The sequence below is a fragment of the Myripristis murdjan genome, chromosome 12 (genome assembly GCF_902150065.1).
Source record: "Myripristis murdjan chromosome 12, fMyrMur1.1, whole genome shotgun sequence".
In the NCBI taxonomy this organism is placed as follows: Eukaryota; Metazoa; Chordata; class Actinopteri; order Holocentriformes; family Holocentridae; genus Myripristis; species Myripristis murdjan.
Window position 1 is genome coordinate 7,912,709 of NC_043991.1, and position 20,442 is coordinate 7,933,150.

General features: G+C 41.1%; 1 protein-coding gene across 3 annotated transcripts in view; it reads left to right on the forward strand.

Moving 5' to 3' along the window:
* The window catches only part of tjp2a (tight junction protein 2a (zona occludens 2)), a 51,452-nt gene that overhangs the window by 14,917 nt on the left and 16,093 nt on the right, over window positions 1-20,442 (forward strand). For 2 of the 3 annotated variants that reach the window (XM_030066171.1, XM_030066170.1), the window contains 12 exons: window positions 5,936-5,989; window positions 9,131-9,255; window positions 10,777-10,879; window positions 11,677-12,469; window positions 13,233-13,336; window positions 13,886-14,039; window positions 15,257-15,368; window positions 15,981-16,132; window positions 16,936-17,020; window positions 17,182-17,332; window positions 18,342-18,450; window positions 19,508-19,727. In XM_030066171.1, coding sequence (XP_029922031.1) covers window positions 5,936-5,989; window positions 9,131-9,255; window positions 10,777-10,879; window positions 11,677-12,469; window positions 13,233-13,336; window positions 13,886-14,039; window positions 15,257-15,368; window positions 15,981-16,132; window positions 16,936-17,020; window positions 17,182-17,332; window positions 18,342-18,450; window positions 19,508-19,727 — 2,162 coding nt within the window. Of the gene's footprint in view, window positions 1-4,958; window positions 5,158-5,935; window positions 5,990-9,130; window positions 9,256-10,776; window positions 10,880-11,676; window positions 12,470-13,232; window positions 13,337-13,885; window positions 14,040-15,256; window positions 15,369-15,980; window positions 16,133-16,935; window positions 17,021-17,181; window positions 17,333-18,341; window positions 18,451-19,507; window positions 19,728-20,442 lie in introns of those variants that run through there. The other variant, XM_030066169.1, reaches the window with a different exon arrangement.

Consider the following 20,442-nt stretch of genomic DNA (forward strand, 5'->3'; position numbering starts at 1 on the left):
CCTCTGCGCCTGTTGCATCCCTGCACCTGCTGCCAGCGCTGTTTTTTTCCCCTGCAGAACATAAATGTACAAAGTTGATGATCTCGCTTTGGGCTGTTTTTGAAGTTGTAACTATTGCGGATGTATCGACTATGGTGATATTTGATGGATGTTGTAGTTAATCTGGCCGCGGTGATGTGGCTGTCGTGTGACTGGCCTGCAGCTCAGGCAACTTTGTTTTCATGCGTTTGGAAACCGGATGCTGAATCTCCCTTCAAAGTAAAACATGTTGTTTTCTCATGCAGCAACACTCTTGCTATAACAGATGTTAAACACCAAAGTGTGCTTTTTTTGTGTAAGGTTTAACTTTACTTACACAATGGTCTTTCCCTTCCAATGTAACTTTATGTGTTCGCCAGTAGGGGGCAGACTAGCGCAACTTTTCCTTTTTGCGGCAACAACTAAACACACATGCAGAGTCTGTGGAGGATTCCTGCATAAATTTATATTGACAAGACAGTCTTATTATTTCAGCTGTTTGCCAAGATAAACTGTTGAGTATTTTTTTCCCGTCTCACCATGGATTTCAACATTTGGGAACCTTAAGGAGAGATTTACACATTAAAAAAAAGTACTTTTAGGTTTGATTTCTTACAAGAAAATGTCAGGCTGTAAATTGCAACAGGAAACCTCCAGCGATTCAACCACAAATTCTTTCAATGCACCATCCAAGTGTGATCATTTTCATTGCCTCAGTTGATGTTTGAGGTGGAAGTGTATCTCGCTTCCTGTCGTCCGGCCATAAAATACGACCTGTGCTGCAGCCGAAGAGAGATGCAGAGGGAGATGTGGCTCAGGAGAGGGCAGTAGCTCAATATTGTCATGTATCATCTGTCAGTAGAATGATATTTGCGACAAAACAGTGATATTGAATCAACATAATACTTAATTTTCCTGACAAAATTCATGATACAAAGCAAGCACTGCTTAAAATCTTATGTAAAATTATCAAACAAATTATCGACCCTGATTGAAAATCCGTTTTATTGCGCTGTACAATACCGTTTAATGTTATACATTGTGCTGAATTATATTATATTCATTTTGCATACCTAACATGCGATTTTGAATAAGTCATCCAGTGTTTTAAATTGATATAACTGGCATAATCTTGCTCATATGACCTAATTCTAACATTATCAGTGGGGATTTGACCTTCTGGTTACAGAGACAGTCGTTACCATCAAACTTAATAGTGAAATTAAGTGACTTTTTTAGTGTGTCTCCTTCCAGTTTAGTTTGTTGTTTGTCCTTTATGTCTCCAGACTACATCAGAAATCACTCACAAATTGCCTTTTGATACAAGAAAGTTCTTGTGCTAGTGTCTGCGCTGGGTGCTGCATGGTTCGTTGTTTTTACTGATTTAGATTTGAAGGCCGAAGTCCGTTTGCAAATGGTGTTACGCTCTTTCCAGCATCTGTTCTCATGAAGAGGAACAATCCTCTTTGACAGCCAGAAACCGAAGAACTAAGACTTAAACATGCAGCTCTGATCGGATATGAAGTCTGCAGCTGTTTCTATAGGCGCTCGGGTCTCAGCAGCTTGCCTGACGGCTTTTTTTGGCTCCTCCTGATCCCCTGAAATGAAGTGATAACCAGCGTCTGACCCCTTCATCACAGCCGGCACATGCACAGTGGTGAAAACAAAGTATTTTCTCTTGTCTTGTTTTCTTTTCTTTTCATTTATTATAAGAGGAATCCGAAAACAATTGTGTTTTACAAGCATAAGGGGGAAAAAAACAGAAAATTATACGTGATAATACATTTGAATGATAAAAACATGTTTCTTTCCTATCTAATACATCGACTTCAACCCCCCCGGCCCCACCCAACATTATGTCATGAAAAGTGACGTAGACAACAAATAAGAGACTGATTTAATGAGCTAGCATAATGTTTTGGCTTGTTTACCCATATGGGCTTTATCCTAATGCACTTTTCAAAGTTCTGGGTATTGAAATAAATAAATCAATAAAACTTACCCACAGATTATAGGCGTCACGCCTCAGAAAACAGTCATTTTCACAGAGATGAATTGGACTGGCCTAGACCGTAGAAGTAATGAGGAATAACTTATCCTTTCAATAATTTGTTGTTGTTGTTTTTTTTTTTTAAAGCGTCATTCTGCGAGGATGACCCAGTATTTCAACTTCCATTCTCATCAGAGGAAACGTGTTTGTGTTTTGTTACGTAATAGCCGACTCTCAGGAGACCGGGACTTCGCCAGCAGGCCTGCCCGTGAGCAGCCATTACAGTCACATCAGATCGTACAAGAAGACGGTCAGATTAACTGGTGTGGCTTCGCCTGTAGGCCTCTCATCGGCCACTTCTTGATACGAGCTGAGACGACACAGAAATAAGCTGAAACATCCGTGCCGTCACCAGAAGTCGTCCGGAGTTGTCCTAAAAAAAAAGCTGCTGGTTTTGCTTCGATTTTGGGGAAACTTCGTGTACACTTCCTCCAGCGATTGATCTCGACAGGGGTTATGTTTGCACCCCGTTACGTGTGTCTGTTTGTTTGTTTGTTAGCAGGATATCTCAAGACAGTTTTGTACGAAACTTGGTGGAAAGGTGGGCCACGTTGGTCAAGGACGATCTGGTTAACTTTGCACACTGATTGGCCAAAGAGAGTGGTGTGGCGGTGGGTTTGGTTAACTTTTGGTGAATATCCAACATGTGGAACTGGCTTATCTTTACACTTGCATGGTGCTGGTGCAGATAAGCACTCTGAGTGTTTTCTAGTTTGCTTTGAAGTTCTTATAATTTGTAGCACTAATGATAGCAAATAAATTTATTGGCGGTTTTTTGCATTACACAGTGTCCCAGTTTTCTATTTCTGGTGCATTGGGAACAGATTTTTTTTTTTGTACTGCCTTTTCGTGTGGGCACCATGGGTGTGCTTTTTTCTGTATGCGTGCACCCAACCCTGGCTTTTTGGTTTTCACGCCCCACCCAGTGAGACACACAGGACCATCAGCAGGGGAATAACTGAATCAGCGCTGAAGTCCTGCCATCTGTGATCCCTTTTTAAGAAACCAGTCTTCAATGAATTTTCTGTTTTGTAAAAGCTGAGAAGTGTACCAGGTGATGCTGATTCTGCAGTGGGTTACCTTTTTCTCAGTGTTTTTTGACTTGTATGGATTTGTTTCTGTATGTCTGAGTGCTTTGAGAAATCCCAATCTGATCTGCGCATCAGAGCTACCTCAAATCTTTCACTGCGCTACATTTCCGGTTTATTTTTGGATCACAGGATATGCGATGGCTCAATTTTTTTAAGCTGCGCCAGGAAACTTTGCAACAGCGGTGGCTTCAAATGACAGCAAGAGGCAGCTGCTGGAACAAATTTGAACTTCTTCAGTGCACAGAAGTCACTTAATGTGACGTCAGAAACTGCACACAGCACATTCATGTTTACCAGCTCAGCAGGCCTCTCATTGTCTTATACCTAAAAGATGAGAGAGGCAAAATACCAAACGCTGGTGAGACCAGTTTTCTCTGGACGTGAGGTCAGACATTTGCATGTCACTTTTAAGATTTTATTTGTCACTTTCTCTGGGCAGAGAAGTGTCTGCACCCTTTACTAGAATTTAATTTGGAGAATGGGGAGAATTACATGGAGCATCTATTAGAAGAGATGGGGCACTGTTCTCTTTTGCAGCCCCACATTGGGATTTACTTGATAAAACAGAAGGATTTTTTTTTTTTTTTTTCAAACAAATCTTGTTACGCAGCGTTTTAATATCCTCACTTCTTAATCCTAAGTCAAGTTGTTCACAGGCGGGGATCTATTTGCAGCAAAAACTGCTACGGCACTTGATATTGCTTTTTGATTTCCATCCCTAGTCCCATCAGCCCTGCAGCACTGCACTGTAATTATGCAAGCTGCTTATCCCATGGCTATAAATTATAATCTCTGGCTATAAATTATAATCTCTTGTATTAGCTGTATGCCCCAGACACAGCAAGGGCATTACTCCATGGAAGATTTTGTTTAGGAAGCAGCTCTTGGCACAAGGAATGCATGGTAGTGTTTTTTGAGAGATGGATAAAGCGTACAGTGCAGAAAAGAAATATTCATCTTAACAGGCAAGTTAAATCTTGTATGCATTCTTAAGATCCTGTTTATATGGAAAAACAACTGCAAATAATTTAACTGTCTCAAATATTAGCATTTTTTCAAACACACAGCAGTACATTGAAAGACAGATAACTCCCTTGGCTTTAAGATAAAATTAAATTAAAAGAAAATTTCTTGACATCTGTGTTTTTTTCTGCTTTTTTAAGAAAGTTTAAACTCAGTGCCAGCCACATCACAAATCTCATCCTCACCAGACTTTGTACATTCCCTTTGTGCATTTTTTTAATCTACACAGCCTGCACAACTGCTGGTCATCTGGTTTCCTTCACAGGCCAGCGCAGAAGATCAAAAAAGTGGGTTATGATGGGTTTGCTGTCATGCCCCTGTTTCACTAAGCCCGGGCCCGAGATGTCAGCAGCACAGATAGTTCACCTCCCAAAAAAAATGTTGAACTTAAAATCCCAACCGGTGCGCTGACACAATCCCACTCTCGCTCCGAGTTGCTGTTTATGCACAGCTGGCAGTGGCTGTGTGTCTGTTTGTGCAGATTTGTAAATAATCTCCAAAATTTGGGAAGTGTGTCATTTAAATTGTAGTGTGCAAGGATAAACAAGTAAATGCAACACAGCGCTTTGTGCCCTTTGTGACTGTGTTTGCGGATGTTGCTGCATGAACACTTGGGTATTTAATCAACGTGTGCGCGCGCCTGTGCAGGAGTTAGCGTGTCTGTATGTTTACACTGTCTGCAGACGGTGGGATTTGCGCTGAATGTAGGCCAGCAGAATCCCTCTTACGTCAAAGGCAGGCAGGCAGGCAGGCAGGCAGGCAGACAGACAGATGCAGGGGAGAGTTGGTTGTGGTTCTGCCGCCGTGGCCATGGAGGAGACTGTGGCGCATCTCAGTTTAGCGGAGCACCACTGGCGGTGAAGAGGGAGAGACACAAATTGGAAAAGACAGAGAACGCCAGGCATGAAGACCGTACTCAGCCTGCACAGGAAATGGGCCCACGCGGTCAAGACCATACGCATCCTTCAGGGACTCGTGAGTGTGATTCCACCACATCAGCTCACATTTGACCTGAGATCTTTGGCCAGGTGCAGGTTCAGCCAGGCAGCGGGGGCCAAGTGTTTCTGTAATGAGTCAAGTTGAAGAGAGTTGCTCTATAATGAGGTATCCACCTTTTGGAAAGAAGTGGCACCAGCTCTTGCAGATTGATTAATAGGATGGAATCAAAGCAAATGGTATTTTTTTTAAGGGTAGAAGATAACGTAAGTACGCTGTTGACAAAAACTGTGACATTTTTACTGACTGGTAGCTCTATAGCGTTGATGTATTCAGGTTTTTTTTTTTTTTTTAATTTAAAATCTTGACAATTAACTCTCCATTTGGATGATACGGTTCTCTAGAGAAAAGTTAATTTAGACTTTAGGTTTCCATTTTTTAGTTGTTTGTGTTTGTAACTGCTCTAACAGTTTAATAGGTTTGCTTGAATGTTTATTTTTTGTGTTGGTGGGATGATTTCTTGCAGCATTCAGTCAGAGCAAGTTTTATTTTTGCTGTTGTGAATGGTGCATGCTTGCAAGTTTGCTTAGTACTATTTGTTAATCGGACAGCTTGTTCTGAACCAAAGGCATATTGTCAGTCCACTGAATGCTTAAGTTGGGTTGTATAAAGACAGTATAATGAACAAGCTTTGTATTAAGTGATGTAACTATTGTTACATCACTTAGTACATTATTAATCTGTTCAGTGAAATGTAACCAATGATGATAATCTTCTCTCTCTCTCTCTCTCTCTTTCTGTCTTTCTCTCTCGACAGAACCCAGTCATGGAGGAGACAGTGTGGGAACAATACACAGTAACCCTGCAGAGGGTGAGTCCAGCCGTCCCGGGGCTGAAAAGCTCTTGATGTCATTACATTTACATCATTTACATTTTAAGTATAAGGGCAGCGCTGTTATCCAGAGTGACTCACAGTGAGTGCATTAAAGTTATTAGATCACCACATTACAAGCAGCCACTGGCAAAGTATAGATGTCACATATATATTCCCGTGTCCCCTGATAGAGAGGTGATGCAGGAAGGTATAAGAGCCAGGCTGAAAGGTAGAACATTTTTCAGCGTTTTATCAGTTTCAGTGTTAGAATTAATTGTCTTTTTAGACCATTTCTCAAGAGCTTTTGATAAACTAAATTAAAAAAAAAAAAAAAAAAGGAATATGTTTCACTACCCCCCTGATGAAGGCTCTTTAGTCACAATGCGCAGATCCCTGCAGGCTGGTTTTATGTTTTTAATGTAACAATGCCCACTGTGCAGCAAAGGCATTTTAATCCTCTGAGTGCCTTTGAAAGAGTACTGCTCTTTAAACTGGTATCCTTTTTTAAAAAAAAAAAAAAACACAGGATGCCACACACCCAATAAGTGCTCAGATGCCTCCTTTTTCTTCTTGACTCATCTTTAACTGCTACTTTGGCCAGTTTGGCAGCTCAGAACGACGTCGCGTTACGAAGCACACCCATGCTTCAGCACAGCTCGTTTCAGTTCAGATGCATCACGTGCAGCAGAGAAAAGCTGCATGCCACAAGTCAAGAGAGGCACATTATTCAATTGCACATCTTAAAAAATATTTATTGCTGCGTGAGCGCCGTTTCCAGCTGCTCTTAAATAATCATCATGATGAGCTCATTGTCTCGTGCCGTGTTTCAGCTGAGCCAGAAGTGAAAGTGATAAGCAGCTTTAGTGCTAAAAGGTCCCCTGATACCTCTGACCTCAACTTTTTACCCCCGCCACAACCAGCTGTCGCCTGTCATGACCTCGCTTTACACCTCATCCATCTACTTCTCCCTCGTCTCCCTTTTTGTCAAACCAAAATGCGTTTTACTCTGCCAGCCTGCCTGTGTGCCCTGCTCTCCCCGTAGCGTTTCCAACCTGCCTTACTAAGTGAAAAAGACAGTCCGGAAAAGCGCATGCATAATGTTTTCCTCTCCTTTCACAACTACCATGGAGTTTCACCTGATAAATGCCCTTAAAATCCAGGTGGCAGAAAACATTTCACCTGGCAGCTCTTTGGTCTAGAGGTGTTCTTCCTTGCATAAATGACATAGACTAAGTTAATTTAAGTCTTTTGTAGTGTTATGTAAAATAATGGATCTTCACTTGTTGTGCAGACACTGTCAGGTCTCACACAGCCAGTCTGAGATGAGAGATCATCTTCTAGTGTAACATAAAGACAGTTTAAAATAAGGCTTCATATTAAACCAGAGCTGAACAGATTTCTTTTATGATTGCAGGCAGTATATTGCAGAGTGCAGACATTCAGGAACAATAACTTTTGTAACTGTTAAAAAGCGTTTCAACAAAACATATACAACACAACACAGCAGAGTACAATATAGTTTTGTCCTGCTTTTCGAACCACCAGCCTCTGGATAATTTTCTATAACAATCATCCTCACCACTGCAGTCTAAACTCGAAATAGGAGCAAGAAAATTTACATTTTTTTCTGGAAAATATTAGGATTACCTCCATGACAGGACTGACAAGGAGCCCTGTCTCATACATGCTGCATAAACGTATTAATTCAGCTCAACAGCTCAAGACGTGCATGAGTTTTGTGCAGCTCAAAGCAGAGAGTCTTGACTGTACAAAAACACAGGACCTGATGTAATGATCCTGGTCCTAATCTAGAACAATGTGTACATGCGGAAACAAAAAATCTTGGATGTAGGAGAAAAATGGAGGGGGTGAGGGCGCGTCTGTTGGTGTGGCTGTCAGGTGGGTGGATTCATCTGTACTACACCACACTTAAACCTAATTCACAATACCATGTCCAACAATTTATGGCACTTGACTTTGGCTTGTGACTTTGTAGTGCCGCTGTGTGAAAATCCTGCAACTCCAACGTGGCAGTTTTCATGTTTTCACTTGTTGCATTTCATTTTTCCTCTTTGCATTGAGGAAATTCTCTGACATCTTGAGCTTGTGAACCCCTTTGAGAGCCAGCCGGACAGTAACAACATCAAACATCAGAGGCTTGAACTGTTTTCCATAAAGTTGACATTTTGGAGACAACGGGATTTCACCTTCCCAGTAATTTCAACGATTAACTTGCAAACCTTCACTTGATCTTTACACTTGATGGTGAAAAATCAGCATGAATATAAATATCTTTCTAGCTCTTTTTTCCATTTCTCATTTTCTTTTTAAACTTAATTTTATATTTAATGTAAATATATTTCACAGAGAGAAAAAGACTGTCCACTGGTCCACATTAGAGACATTTTTCCAGTGTGTATCTGCTGTTCTGATGTCTCTTCGTTGTGTTTCTTTCTCTCTGACACCACTGTCTCCCTCCCTCTTTCTGTATGGCCATCTGGTAGAAGTGGTATTTTATTTATTTATTTATTTTTTTTGTAGTACAGATGGAAGAGAGGGAGGGAGGGGGATAAAGAGAGTCATCAAATCTCTAGTCTAATCTCATCTGGGGAAAGTGGAGCAGTGGCAGGTATAATAATTTAGAGCCTAAACATATTTACAAGAGGCAAGGGTCCTTAAAATTGTTCCAGTTCTTTAAATGTTGAATCATGGGGGGGAAAAAAAGAAAAAAACATGGAACAAGCATTGTAGTATACGCTGTCATACACAGACACATGAACACAGACACACTTGAGATGGTTGTCAAGCCAGGATTAGCAGCATAAAGTTAATCGCACAGTGATACACGCAATGAAGTGTCAGAGGATCTACGCGTTGGCGCTGAACTCCAAAAGCTTTCCCGCATACATCAACTGCTGCACGCTCAGACTTGGCCCCAATATGCATCGCTCTAATTAGAGACAGACTCTGTTTAATCACCATTTATAATAATCATACAGGCCCTGTAATACAGACCATATTGACACACGCTGCGCAAGGATTTTAGGACCTCACACACATGTCGCGACGGGGCGATGCCAGACACATGACAGACAGAAAACTGGACATTGTGTACATTTTCCTTTTTTTCCCCCGTAGGATTCAAAGATGGGCTTTGGCATCGCAGTTTCAGGAGGACGGGACAACCCAAATGAGGAAAGTGGGGAGACCTCCATTGTGGTGTCTGATGTTCTGCAAGGAGGGCCCGCCGACGGCTTGTTGTTGTGCGTATCGTCTTTTTTTTTTATATAAATCTGTCAACATTTAACAGATTGGGGTTGTTAATCAAAACCTCAAGACTGCTGGTCTGTCATAACACATTGGCCCTGTTTCAAACCCAAGGAAGCTTCATTTTTAGGCAGGAAATCAGAGTTTTTAATGTTGGACTGTCTGAGACCCTGGTGTCCACGCAACCGCTGGGGCTCTTGGTGCACGACTGAAGAGGGAGACTACTAAAGAAAAAGGTGGAAAACTGTGATCACCAAAGTGACCATGTGGCTCTCTTCATTTGGAAAGCCACATGGTTAAAGATGCACCAACATGTATTGGCATAACTGTATGGCACGGGGTGTCTTGACACATAATCGACACTAAAAAAATGGGCACAAACCAATGAACAAAAATGCAGTCTTCAAAAATAAGTCTTTTAACTTTTTCCATTCACTTGAGTGCCTGGACCTGGGTTGTTGGTGCCATTTTTCACCCATTTTTTGTGGTTACAATTTTCCTCTTTTTTTCCGAAGCTGTACTGTCTTATTCAGGTTGCATACATATGGATTTTGAAGGATCTTTAAACATTGTAGGAATTACCATAGCACTTTGTAAAGATCAGCAAAGACGAATGAGAAGTTTCCCAAAGCAAACATGAGATCATCAAAAATCTATTTTAATCCCATTGTTTGAAAAATGTCAAAAGGTAATCATTTCATTATGATGAATTATTTCTAGAAGGAATGTTGCTTAAATTAGTTAACTTAAATTAATCACTATAACTAACAGGCTGTGCTGTGTCCACTGAACATATAAAAACATGGCATATTCTTTTGTGTCATTTTCACACTACATAAAGCCAGCCAGCATATTTTTAGGTGTGTCTTCTAATGCATTTTGATTATACTGACTGTTGGCAAGGTGTAATATTAACTACAGTCACATGGCTTTGCTTAGAAAGGCTGCCTTTCTCAAAAAGCTTAATTTCTCTGCTCCCCAAACAAGGTCCTTTTATAGGTAAGTTCTTTGTTAGCCGGTGTCCAAATGAGACAGAGTCATTGGACTTTTTTTGAAATATAAAATAGGCATATCCAACCAATTTTTTTTTTAGGTTTTTTGGGAATTAAACTTTACACTCAGAGTACTAAGAATCAGGCTAATTGTTTATCTTTTAATCGATGCCCTAATGTTTCTCGAGAACAGAAATAATCGCTAAGTCTCGCTTGTTGTCGGTAACATCACAACTCTTCACGGCCGCTGCCATGTTTGTTTACTTGTCTGAAGTGAAGACATCATCAGAGAGTTTGTCGGCCGGCGATCATACATCTCACACAGATTCTGGTCAGATCTGCCCTCCAGGGATGAGCGCGGTTCCAGACCTCAGGAGGCTCTAACGCAATCCAAAAATGTGAACGTGACTTTTCATGGGGGCTGGATCCAGGCTGGAGAATCCCTGATGAGAGTTGAAATAATAGATAAGTCTGTTGTCTGGTTGTTACAGTGTTTAGTTAACACTGTCTTGTGGTTGTGTTTAGTGAGAATGACCGGGTGGTGCAGGTGAATGCGATCTCCATGGAGGGAGTGGTGCACTCCTTTGCCGTCCAAACCCTCAGGAAGTGTGGCAAAGTGGCAAAAATTGTAAGTAAAGAATTTGGTTTGTTTTGCTATTTTGTTACTTAGTAAATAAAGAAGATATATGGCAAGTTATGTTGGTTAAAGGAATACGTCACACTTAAATAAATATATGTTTTGTATGTATTTGTACCCAAAGTTGGCTAAAATGTCCAAAAAATTAAGAAAACAACAGCAAAAAGGATACAGAAACTTGCATTTCAAATTCTCACACTCGCTGTGCAACATAATCCAAGTGACTTGACTCTTCATTTTTATGTTCAATACATCCAAAACAAATGCACTTTTGCTAAAACACACATAAACCACTTCTGGAAAGTACTTCATGCACGAACAGAACAGACGCTCATAATGGGGGACGTTGTTATAAAGATAGCTACAGATTTGGAACCTGTATTCCCTGGAAGTCATGGTGTTTAAAAAAAAAAAAGTTTTGTCAAACATTCAACACAACTTGGAGTGAGTCAGTGATACAGAATATATGATTTTCACGTGAAGTGTTCCTTTTAAATACTACACTTTATGGGAAACTGGCCTGTTGGGCAACATATCCTTAATGTAACAAGAATTTAAAAAAAAAAAAAAAAAAAAAAAAAAAAGACAACACCAACTATGGATTGCCAGGGTCTGTCTTCTCATTTTAGACAATACCAGTTTCCTACAGGCATAGGGTAGAGATAATTACTCAGACACACAAGTGATGATATTGATATCACTCATTTAGTCTGCATCACCCTTAAATGTAACCTCTGATCATTTGGCCTTCATGATTTTACTGAAACGTGTTGCTCATTGTTCAACAGACAGTCAAGAGACCCAGGAAGGTTCCAGTCAACCTGCTGAACCGCCCCCCGTCACCAGATGACCGAGTCTTCAACAACGACTTCAACGACGACTACAACTACGACCAGGACCGCCGCAGCGTGTACAGCGGCCGGAGCGGAGGAGGGCGGGACCACAGCCTGGAGAGGGAGCGAGGAGGCTACGTGGACTCCGGCTACCAAACACGCGAGCGCGACTACGACAGAGACTACGACCGGGGGGAGCGCGGCAGGAGTATGGAGCGAGACCTCAGCCCAGACAGGCAGTACAGGAGAGACGGCAGCAAAGGTCGGACTTTGGACCGAGAGCGCAGCCCGGATCGCCGCTTCAGGAGCGACCACATGCTGGACCGCGACTACAGCCCGGACAGAAGGTACCGCAGCGAGCGGGCGTTACACCGAGACCCCAGCCCAGATCGGCGCTACCGCAGCGAGCGAGCCCTCGACCGGGACCACAGCCCGGACCTGCGCTACCGCAGCGACCGCACGCTGGACCGCACCAACAGCCCCGACCTGCGCTACAGAGGGGGCGGCCACAGCCCGGGCCGCGGCCACGGGAGCGACCACAGCTTCGACCGGGGCCGCGAACGCATCCCCAGCGACCGGGACCACAGGAAGTATGAAGAGCCACTGAGGCGCAGCGGGAGCAGAGACCGTCTAGACCGCTCGCCGTCACCCGCCGCCATGCCCATCCCTTTGGCCCGCCCTCCACGGGACCAGGAGCCCCTTGAGAAGCCGCTGAGTGTCCTGCTGCTGAAGCACCGGCCCAATGAAGGTGAGAAACAAAACCCAGCAACAAAACTACCTCTTCTCACAGGTCACTGCATTAGGAAAAACCTATTTTTTTTTTTTTTCCTATTTTACTATATTTGCTTTTTCTTTTCTTTTTCAGTTTCCTTTTATCGCTTTCTTTTGTTTATTTTTGATTTACCTTTTTTTTTTTTTTTTCCCTGTTGTTTCTCACCACAAAATACGTAAACTTTGTGGGACCGCACTAGTGTCTAAAAACAAAAAAAAACGTAAAATGTTTTGTACATGTGTAATGTTGTAATGGAATATGAATCAACTTTTTGTGCAATCCTGCAATAAAAATATATATATAAAAAAAAGGAAAGACCTAAATAAGCATCTTGTCTGTCCTTCAGCAGTCTAACAAACTAAATTGTTGCGGCACTTTTCAAAACAAAATGCTTCACAAACAATGAGAAATAAATTAAATGCAATAAGGTGAGGTTTAGTTTTTTAGTAGGTAAAATCCTCAGTTAACAAAATGCTAATACTTTTGCTGATTGGATCCTCTGATTTTAAGATATTTTCTTTTTACAGATGGAAAACTGTACGTGTGACACTTTGCTCTCTAGAAAGTTTTTTTTCTTCTCCAAAATATACATAACTGTAGAATGTCAGAGTGAGATTACGCCTCAGTAAAACTCATTAGTCAGGGCCACATGTGATGACGTACAGAATTGCATCAGCATAGTGTTGTGATGATGCTGTAATGATGATTCATTTTTTTTTTTTTTTTGTCTTATTTGCAGAGTACGGCCTTCGCCTGGGCAGTCAGCTCTTCATCAAGGAGATGACCAGCACAGGTCTTGCCAGCAGAGACGGAAACCTGCAGGAAGGCGACATCATCCTGAAGGTAGGCTGAAAATACGCTCACAGTATCTCGGAGAAGTGCAGATCTGGAATCAGCTTTTTGTCATAAATTACACCCTCACACTTTTCCACGTACAAAAAAATCGAAAGCTGCAATAACTGAAATTGCTAAAATTAGGCATTAACAGTTAATTTATTGGTGACTTGGGCCGACTGTGAGAAACCTTTAGTTCCCATTTTTATTATTGTATTTTTTTGTGTGAAACACTTTGTATTACATGTATTTGTTTGAAAAGTGCTATAGAAATAAAGTCTAATTAATTGATTGACTTGATAGCAGCATCATTCGCAGCTCCTAACTATGTACAGTCAAAGGAATATTGTTTTGTTTCATAGTGTTACGTTATTGTGTCTGTCGTGTTTCACTAAAGGCTTTCTGTAATGCAAAATGTGATGCAAATATGTATTATCGCTTTTTTCATTTTGTTCTGTGCAATAGCAATTTGGGAAATATAACCACTGCGATTGCTTCCTTCACACTAACACTGAAAGTCTATCTCCCCCTCCCTTTCCTCCTCTTAATCTTTCTCAGATTAATGGCACAGTGACAGAGAACCTGTCCCTCGGTGATGCGGGGAAGCTGATCGAGAAGTCGCGAGGGCGGCTCCAGCTGGTGGTGCAGAGGGACAGGAGGCAGGTGCTGATCCGAATCCCGCCGATGGCCGACAGCGACTCCGAGCTCGATGGTGAGAGAGTGTCCAAACTCAAAACCAGCAGGTCCTACCCAATTTAACGGACAGTCTGCCTGTTAACTTACTGTATGTGAACCCACCGCACGAGAACCTTGTGTGCACCAAAGAAGTTAATTGTAAACATGTTTTCTTTTTTTTTTTTTTTTTTGCACTGATGTTGTTGTTGCTTCTCTGTTTTGTATGTGTACAATTTGTCCCTTAAACCTGTTTTCCCTTCATAAAATAAAAACTTTACTGACACCTCAGTTTTTCTGTACTCAACCCTTCACAAAGCAAGTCATGTATACAAATATTTCACACAGCTGGAATTAGCACTTTGCTTTAAAAAAAAATAATAATAAAAAATAGCCTCTACATTAGTATTACCTTACATTAATATTCAGATAAAAAGCAATTCTTGCATTGCTTTATGCAACACAGAGCAAAATTATTCCTCCACTCTCTCACTGCTCACTCGTTTTTATGTTTACTTTTTTATATATATATGTCACATGACCAGATAGTAGGCTGTGATTGGCCGACGTCAGTCCAAATAGAACATTACGCCGTTTGCTGACCGAGCCCTCTGCAGGGGGGCGTCGTCACATGCCTGGGAGACTTGTGACCCATTTTGTCTGGTTTAGGGACTGTGTGTGTCTGTGTGCATGCGTGTGTGTGTGTGTGTGTGTGTGTGAGAGAGAATGCTCACTGGCCTTCAGCGGTGGTGATCTAATCCACCATCGTAATCCGACCATTGGATGAAAACAGAATTTCATTATGTTTATGGTCCGCACCTCCCAGCCGTCTGGATTCTGCCGTCAGAGAGAGAGAGAAAGGGCGTTGAGAACAATAGGGATCGACTGCGTGTCAGCAAGTGTTTTGGGGTTGTCGGCTCACCTCTGCCAGCTTTAAATCACACATGAAGTGCATCTGCTCCAATTTGTTCCCTGATTACCTGTAATCATAATCTTACAGAGTGTATCACTGCCATCACATTCAACACGCAGAAACTTTGAATGGCCAGTTAATGTGTTGAGTTTTCATGACCTTCAGGCTGTGGAATCCTGTTAAAACTGTATTATGCAATGAGAAAAACACACACAAAAAAAAAAAAAAAAAAAAACAAGGGGAAAATAATCATTCTTTTGTGAGTCAAATGACGCTGTACACACCGGTTTTGTGGAGAGGTGACGCCGAGTCGTAACCTGTGTGTGTGTGATCGTCTGTTTCAGATATCTCTGAGATCGAGTCGTACCGCTCCTACTCGCCGCAGGACGACAGGCGAGGCCACCACTCCGATCTGTCCTCACACTCCTCCAACGAGAGGCTGAGAGAGAAGCCCAGGTGAGCTGTCAATCAAGCTGCTGTCACATGACTTGGCTCATGGCACATGAACGTTTGGGAGGGACAGGCACACCTAAACACTTAACTCCTCTGTACCGTGTTGCGTTCAGGAGCCAGGCAAAGTTACTTTTAAAATAATTGTTTAAAGGCGTTCATGGCTCCTGTCTCCCTCTGAAAAGTCTTCACTGCCATGCAAAATCTGTGGTAATGACTATACAGGTATTTTTTTAATATAAACTCTTATATATTCTTATATCCTATCCTCTTATATTATGACTCATGTTGATGCTCATGTATTTTTCTACACAGCCCCGTTTTCAGATTATGAAATTCACAATAAAAATAAGTTTGACGTTGACATCCTCAGTGATTTTATCAATGAACAGTGTGTTTTTTGACTTAATAAAATCAAATTTAAAAAGTCAGGATAATGCAGGATAATGCCTACTGAAGTGTGATGAAGCTCCATTTAATCAAATATCATTTCTCAGTGATATGTAGGTTTCTCATCTTGGAATCTGCTGTCTTAAGGAGCATCCACCCAGCATGCATGACTACTTTTAAGTTTGAATTGTTGATTATGTTTTTTTTTTTAATCTGTGGTGTTACTAGGGAGGACCCACCCAACAGGCTGGCAAAAATGGGTGCCATGCCAACACCGTTCAGAGCTCCAGACCGAGCTGCAGACCGAGCTGCAGACCGGGCTGCAGACTCGCCGCCTCCGCAGGCAGAGAGGGAGGAGCACCGACCAGAAACACCGCCAGGTAAACCTGTGTAAACACGTGTCTGCTACTGCACATACATACACACACTGCAACAATATTATATACTGTAACTGAATCAGCTGTTCTACTTTGGGAGTTTCATTCCTAAAATTGTGTTGCCCTTATGTGTCTATTGGGGCAAAATTTACTGTCAAAATATAAGTGATTGCATTCTTCAGAGGGTTTTTTCTTTTGTTTCTTGTGCAGTTTTTCTTGTTTTGAAAGGTTTGAAAGATGATGTGACTTGAGTTGAGTCGCATGTTCAACAAATGAAATTATGTAACTCCACTTTTGGGGGGATGGAGACAAAACAAAAACATGTTTTTGTCTTAAAAATAGCTAGTTATATAAGACTGGAAATTCAATTAAAACACTTATTGAGATTAAAGGTGCACTATGCACAATTGCCAAAGGCTAGATTGAAGTGAGGACCCTTTCAACTCATCTGGCATAAAATGTGAATTAAGCACCTAATCCATCAATCAGTCAATGAGAACCATGCAGAGTCAACCATCAAATTATGCTTATTCCAGGTTTTTTATCACTTGAGTCTGAGTGCACCTTCAATTTTTTATATATTTTTCAGTGTAAGCAACAGTAGCAGTGATGATAATTATAATATACGTATAAATAATTTATAATTTAGACATTTAGCCAATGTTCTTATTCTGAGTAAGTTAAAATGAGCCGACCATTCAGGTAGGTTGGTATATTAGGTGTTTTACTCTTAGAAACACCTTAATGGTAATTATAATGGACTTTATTGCAGTCACAGTTGTTAATTTTCATGTTAATTTCTACAGTCCCTGCAGTCGCTGTGGCCCCCAAAGTTCACGCTCCACCAAAAGTGCCAGCGAAGCCAAGCATAGAGGAGCAGGAAATATACGGGTTTGTATATTCATCACTCATAGTTTTTTTTTTTTCCTACTGACTTGACCACACACGTGTTCGTTCAAGCTCTCTGGAACTCGCAGAGCTAAAACTTCCTCCTTTCTTCTTCCCGTCTTGGTTGCCTTGGTTGATGAAACTGTGCTGCCGGTGTCGTCCAGGCCCAACACAGTGATGGTGCAGTTCCAGAAGGGCGACAGCGTGGGCCTGAGGCTGGCGGGAGGGAACGATGTCGGCATCTTCATCGCCGGCGTTCAGGAGGACAGCGCCGCTGAACAGGAGGGTCTCCGCGTTGGCGATCAGATCATGAAGGTAAAGTTTCTATCCAAAAACAAAACACAGGGAAGTCCCAGTGATCCAGACAGCTTATTAATGCCCATAAGCATCACTGAGTATTGGAGTAAACACTGCAAATGTCTCCATCTTAACAAGTCTGTTATTGTCATATTCAGTCTTTACATCTTGTTTTTCCTCAAACAAGGAAACTTTTTTCCAATCCATGCTCACGTGTTTAAGGAATTTAACTAAATATGATGAAAATAAGAATAAGGCAGATTAGCCCAATAAGAGAATGACACTTGATTCAAACAAACTGCTGGAAACAAGTGGGATTATCTCACCCTGCTGGCAGATTTTTTCACTTGGTTTTGGAGACTAAATAGCTTGTTAATATGTTGTTTTGCAGTATTAGCGGGATATGGAAACAGAAATGGTTTGAAAAGAAAAGGGGGAAATTAAACTAACAGAGAAGGATATGATGTAACATAAACACATAGCTGCGACTTGAATTTTGCAAGTGATGATGTTTTCCCCGCGGAGGAGCTGCATCAGAAGAAGCACGTCGCCTCGGCATCAGCGTGAAGGTGCACCTGCTACTCGAGCACCGGGTGCAGCACAGCATCATCTGGAAGGAAGATGCTGACGTTTTTTTTTTTTTTTCCAGACAGTCATCGTGTAAAATTTGTTTCAGAGGGAAAGAAAACACAAGAAATAGGTATTATTAATCTGCGTTTAAACTCTAATATGTACCTTTATCTTACACTAGGCTCTATAGTGTTCAGTCCTGTTTGTTTTAACATCCAAATTAATGTGTAACTTTATTTATTAATAATTTCCCTTTCTCATAATAAAATAAATGCAAGCGCCGGCCATCAGGGAGAGTTAAAGGGGGAGTTCAGTCAATATCTGCAGTGTAGCGGAACCTTTAGGTAAAACTTAAAGGTTCAAGAGGTTATTATATACTGTGTTTTAATATTATTGTTTTTTTTTTTTGTTTGTTTGTTGTTTGTGTGTGTGTGTTTTGGTGTTCTGTGTGTCTCAGGTGAACAACATGGACTTCAGAGGGATGGTGCGAGAGGACGCTGTGCTGTACCTGCTGGAGATTCCCAAAGGAGAGGATGTCACCATCCTGGCTCAGAGCAAACCTGAAGGTACGACATGAATAATGCTGCTGCGAATACTAATGCAGACTTCAACTGCCTTTGCAAACAAACTGAAGAAATAGGCAGAAAGCGCTCTACAGCCAATAAAATAGGTTAAAAAAAACATATAAAAGCCTAATATAATGAGTTATCTCCATAGAAATCATTCATCGCCTTATCACAGGTGTGATAAAAAGGGTATAATGATTTGAGTCAGTATTCAGCCCATGTTCACTGGCAGAAACTGACTTAAGGTGCATGCATATTCCTCAGAGTGTCCTTGCGATGTCTTTTTATTTATTCAAAACAAATTTTTTTAGTCTCTTGAGACTGAGAGAGTCCTGGCCAAGAATAACAATGCATTCTAGTTGCACAAAATCAGGCACAAAAAGTAGAAACAGAGAAACACGGCAATAAAAACCACAGAAGTATAAGCAATTTAGTACAAATAAGTAATTAAGCAAGAAGTAAAGCACACTAAACATTACACTAAAGTGCAGCACTAAACAGTTATAAATGGCCATTACCTGAAAATTTTTAACTCACTTAGGGGAACTGCCATCAGAAGCCTCAGACATTTCTGAAGTTCAAAAGTGGTTCTCATTCTGGGGTCAGGAGATCATTTTGCAAAGTAACACAATTATTGCTTTTCATATTTTACTCTTACTGTGTCAGAATTTTAACCTAAACTAATGTTGCAGTAAAGTCTGCATAGATAAATGTTTCTGTTTCTGTCGTCGTCTTTTTGTTTTAGTCCTGAGGTGTTTTTAATCTAATTTGCTCATGTAAAGCACCGTGTCATTGTTATTGTTAACAGGCCAGATTTTAGTGACAAAACATGGCTTCAGTTTAATCCCTGATGTATGACTTCAGAGAGAGTGGGATTGAACAGGATGAAGATTTATTATTTTTTTTTTTTGTAGACCGGCTCTTGGAGAATGTGCACTAATCAGATTCAGAGTGGGATCCTGGAGCAGACGCCTGTAATCTAATCCAGGAACATCTCTGTTCTGGTGACGCTGACGAGTATAACGGGTGTCATTTTCTGCTTTGCTTCCTGATGCAGTGTACAAGGATATTTTAGCCTCAGGAAGAGGAGACTCTTTCTTCATCAGGACCCACTTTGAGTACGAGAAGGAGGCTCCGCAGAGTCTCCCTTTCTCCAGAGGACAGATCTTCAAAGTGACCGACACGCTTTACGACGGCAAGCTGGGCAACTGGTTGGCAGTCCGCTCTGACAAAGACAACCAGCTGCTGGAGAAGGGCATCATCCCTAACAAGAGCAGGTGTGTGTGTGTGTGTGTGTCAGAGGAGTGTGTATGATATACTATGCAAGAGAAATAGAGAGAAGCTGAGTTGAAGAGAAAGCAAAAGAACACATATTGCGCCTGTCGTTCAAAAAAAAAACCCCAAAAACTCCAGAATGTCAAGTTTTCAGGAACAAAGAATATCATCCTTGGTTTTTGGTGGACCACCATGCATTTTTTTTTTATATAAGTTTCATCCAGTGAAGTTTGAAAAAAGCTTTAGGAGGCCTCAGAGAAACTTGTCAGTCCAAACAGGAGCATGTAATCCTTCAATTCAAGTTAAAAACATGAAAATCGCAAGTTGAAATTCAATTTTTAATGTGACAACAATGACACTTTGGATATTGTAAAATGTTGATTTGGTCTTTTCCCGGTTTTAAAGGCTGCATCACAGTAAAGGAGTGTTCTGTTATTTTCCTCTAGCTGCTTAGTTATCTTATTAATGTTACTATTGATTGTTTATCCAAAATCTCTTGTGTGTTATCATGTGAAAGCAGTCATCCCTACACTGTGTGCTGTGGCAGTATTGATAAAGATATTGGTCAAAGATATTGTGATATTTGATTTGATTTTATTGTGATATTTGATTTTGTCCTTATCACCCAACTTCGTGCAAGCAAAAAATACCTATCAGGGATTTGATATAAGTAGGCAAAAAAGTAAATAATCCTCTAAATCCAAAAGCATAAGCCTT